At 41.5% G+C, this 1911-nt stretch overlaps 1 protein-coding gene across 1 annotated transcript; it reads right to left on the bottom strand.

The window, feature by feature from the left end:
* Window positions 1–324: 324 nt before the first annotated feature.
* Window positions 325–1536, bottom strand: LOC109854708 (cuticle protein CP14.6-like). The gene is made up of 2 exons (XM_020428103.1): window positions 1448–1536; window positions 325–982 (listed from the first exon to the last, which is right to left on the bottom strand). The coding sequence occupies exons 1-2, from the start codon at window positions 1457–1459 to the stop codon at window positions 578–580; spliced, it is 417 nt and encodes a 138-aa protein (XP_020283692.1). The 5' UTR covers window positions 1460–1536; the 3' UTR covers window positions 325–577.
* Between the last annotated feature and the right edge of the window lie 375 nt (window positions 1537–1911).

Below are 1911 nucleotides of genomic sequence, written 5' to 3' on the forward strand. Positions count from 1 at the left end.
TATCAAATATCGATGTTGCGACATTTCTGTTTTTTTTTTTTTTTTTTTTTTTTTTTTTTTTTTTTTTTTGTAGAATACAATCTTCGTTCTTTATTGGAAAAGTTTTTTAAGAAAGCAACTCGGCGAAAAGAAATTTGCTCATCGCACACTTCCAACTTTCCGCAACTTTATAGCGCACTTCACTGCATCCCGTTAACGCTCTCATTAAAAGTATCGTATAAACGGACGTTAACGCGAAAATTAACAGACCGAGTGTTGTCGTTAAACTGTACTACCACTATATTTTTCAACGTGATGATGAGGACCAATTCACAACACAAACAATTTTGCATATCGATGAAATTTATTTACAACACATCTTTGTGTGAGTTTTTCGTGTTCATATACATGTGTATAAAAAAATATAAAATTCTCTGAGCATAAATACAAAAATTAATTTCGAAGTGATTTCGATATTGCTGCGGGTTTTCGTCGGGATCGAATACCTGTCAACGCGCGATCGGTGTTTTCAGGCTTCGTTCCCGTCTTCCCGAGACTCGTCTTCGAGAGGTTCGTCGGTTCTCAATCCTTCTTTTCGTTAATTCCGTTTTTTTTCTTGCAGTTCTTCGTTTTCCTCGGGATGCTCGGCGATGTATTGAAGAGCTTTCAGGATTTGTGGCGGCACGGCCGGCGTGGTGGGCAGATGACTGCCTTCCGGTTGGAATCCGTTCTCATTGGCCACATACGAGACGTGGTAAGTCTGACCGTCGGTGCCTGTGTAGCTGAAGCTGCCTCGCGCTTCAATAGCCTCCTGATCGGTGCCAACGTTGTTGAGATGGCCCTGTTCTTCAACCTGAATGCCGTTGGCGGTTTCGTAGTTGTAGTTGTAGGTGCCGTCTGGATTGGGCCCGTCCAACGCCTGCTTGACTATGGGAATTGGGGTGGTATTGGGATCGGCGGGAGCGGCTGCGGCTACTGCCACGAGGGCGCACAGAACGATCGTCTGGAAAAAGCGAATGATGAAGTTCGTTAAATTATGTAATTGCATTACGACTAGAGAGAAAAATAGAAAGATACACGATCTACGTTATGGATGGATAAATAATGAGAAAAAAAGTGCAATTGCACAAAAGAAATAAGAAGAAGAAAATATTTCTAAATAAGTCAATTAAAATAACACAAGATCAAGTCAAAAAAAAAAATAAATATCGAAATGACAATCGCGCCAAAAATTGTTAATACAAATTTGTACGACTTTTTTTATCATCTTCGGTTTTTATATTCGGTTTTTCTTTTGAGTGAAGATATTTTTACGTGCATATGTGTGCGCTATATGAGAAGAAGTACGTGTGTCTACAGAAACGCGAGATTTACGAAAGATTCACAGATTCCACACATGTACGAACATCTCGCGTAATTATATTGTTGCGTAATATATCTTATTTTGCACAATAGCACCGAAACTCACCGAGAGATGCATGTTGAAAAATTTGTATTATTTTTCCTAGTTGGTGCTCGTAAGCTTCTCACTGCACTGACTTGCCATCTCGGGCGCGTCTTCCGCTTTATATATCCTCCACCCGAAGATTCGGAGACCGTTTACCAAAAGGTAATACCTTATTTAACCCCCCTCCACATCCCTTGAGACCTCATGGTCCATCTTCCCACTCCGACGAGCCATACATCCGAATTTTGCGGATGAGCTGACCGCGCGCGCGCACGCGTCCAATACGTGGTCCTCTCGCGAGGACTTGAAACCTGAGGTCATGCCTGCGTCTACAACACCGCGAAAGGTCGGCATCTGAATCTTAGCAAAAAGATAAGACTCTTGCTCGTCATTCGCAGGATCTGATAGGACATTAAATCTTGTCGCTGCGAGAAACAAAAGATGTATATTAAGCGACTCGCGTTTATTTTGACAATTGCAATTAT

Source organism: Pseudomyrmex gracilis, unplaced genomic scaffold (assembly GCF_002006095.1).
Source record: "Pseudomyrmex gracilis isolate BER0280 unplaced genomic scaffold, ASM200609v1 scaffold_72, whole genome shotgun sequence".
NCBI lineage: Eukaryota > Metazoa > Arthropoda > Insecta > Hymenoptera > Formicidae > Pseudomyrmex > Pseudomyrmex gracilis.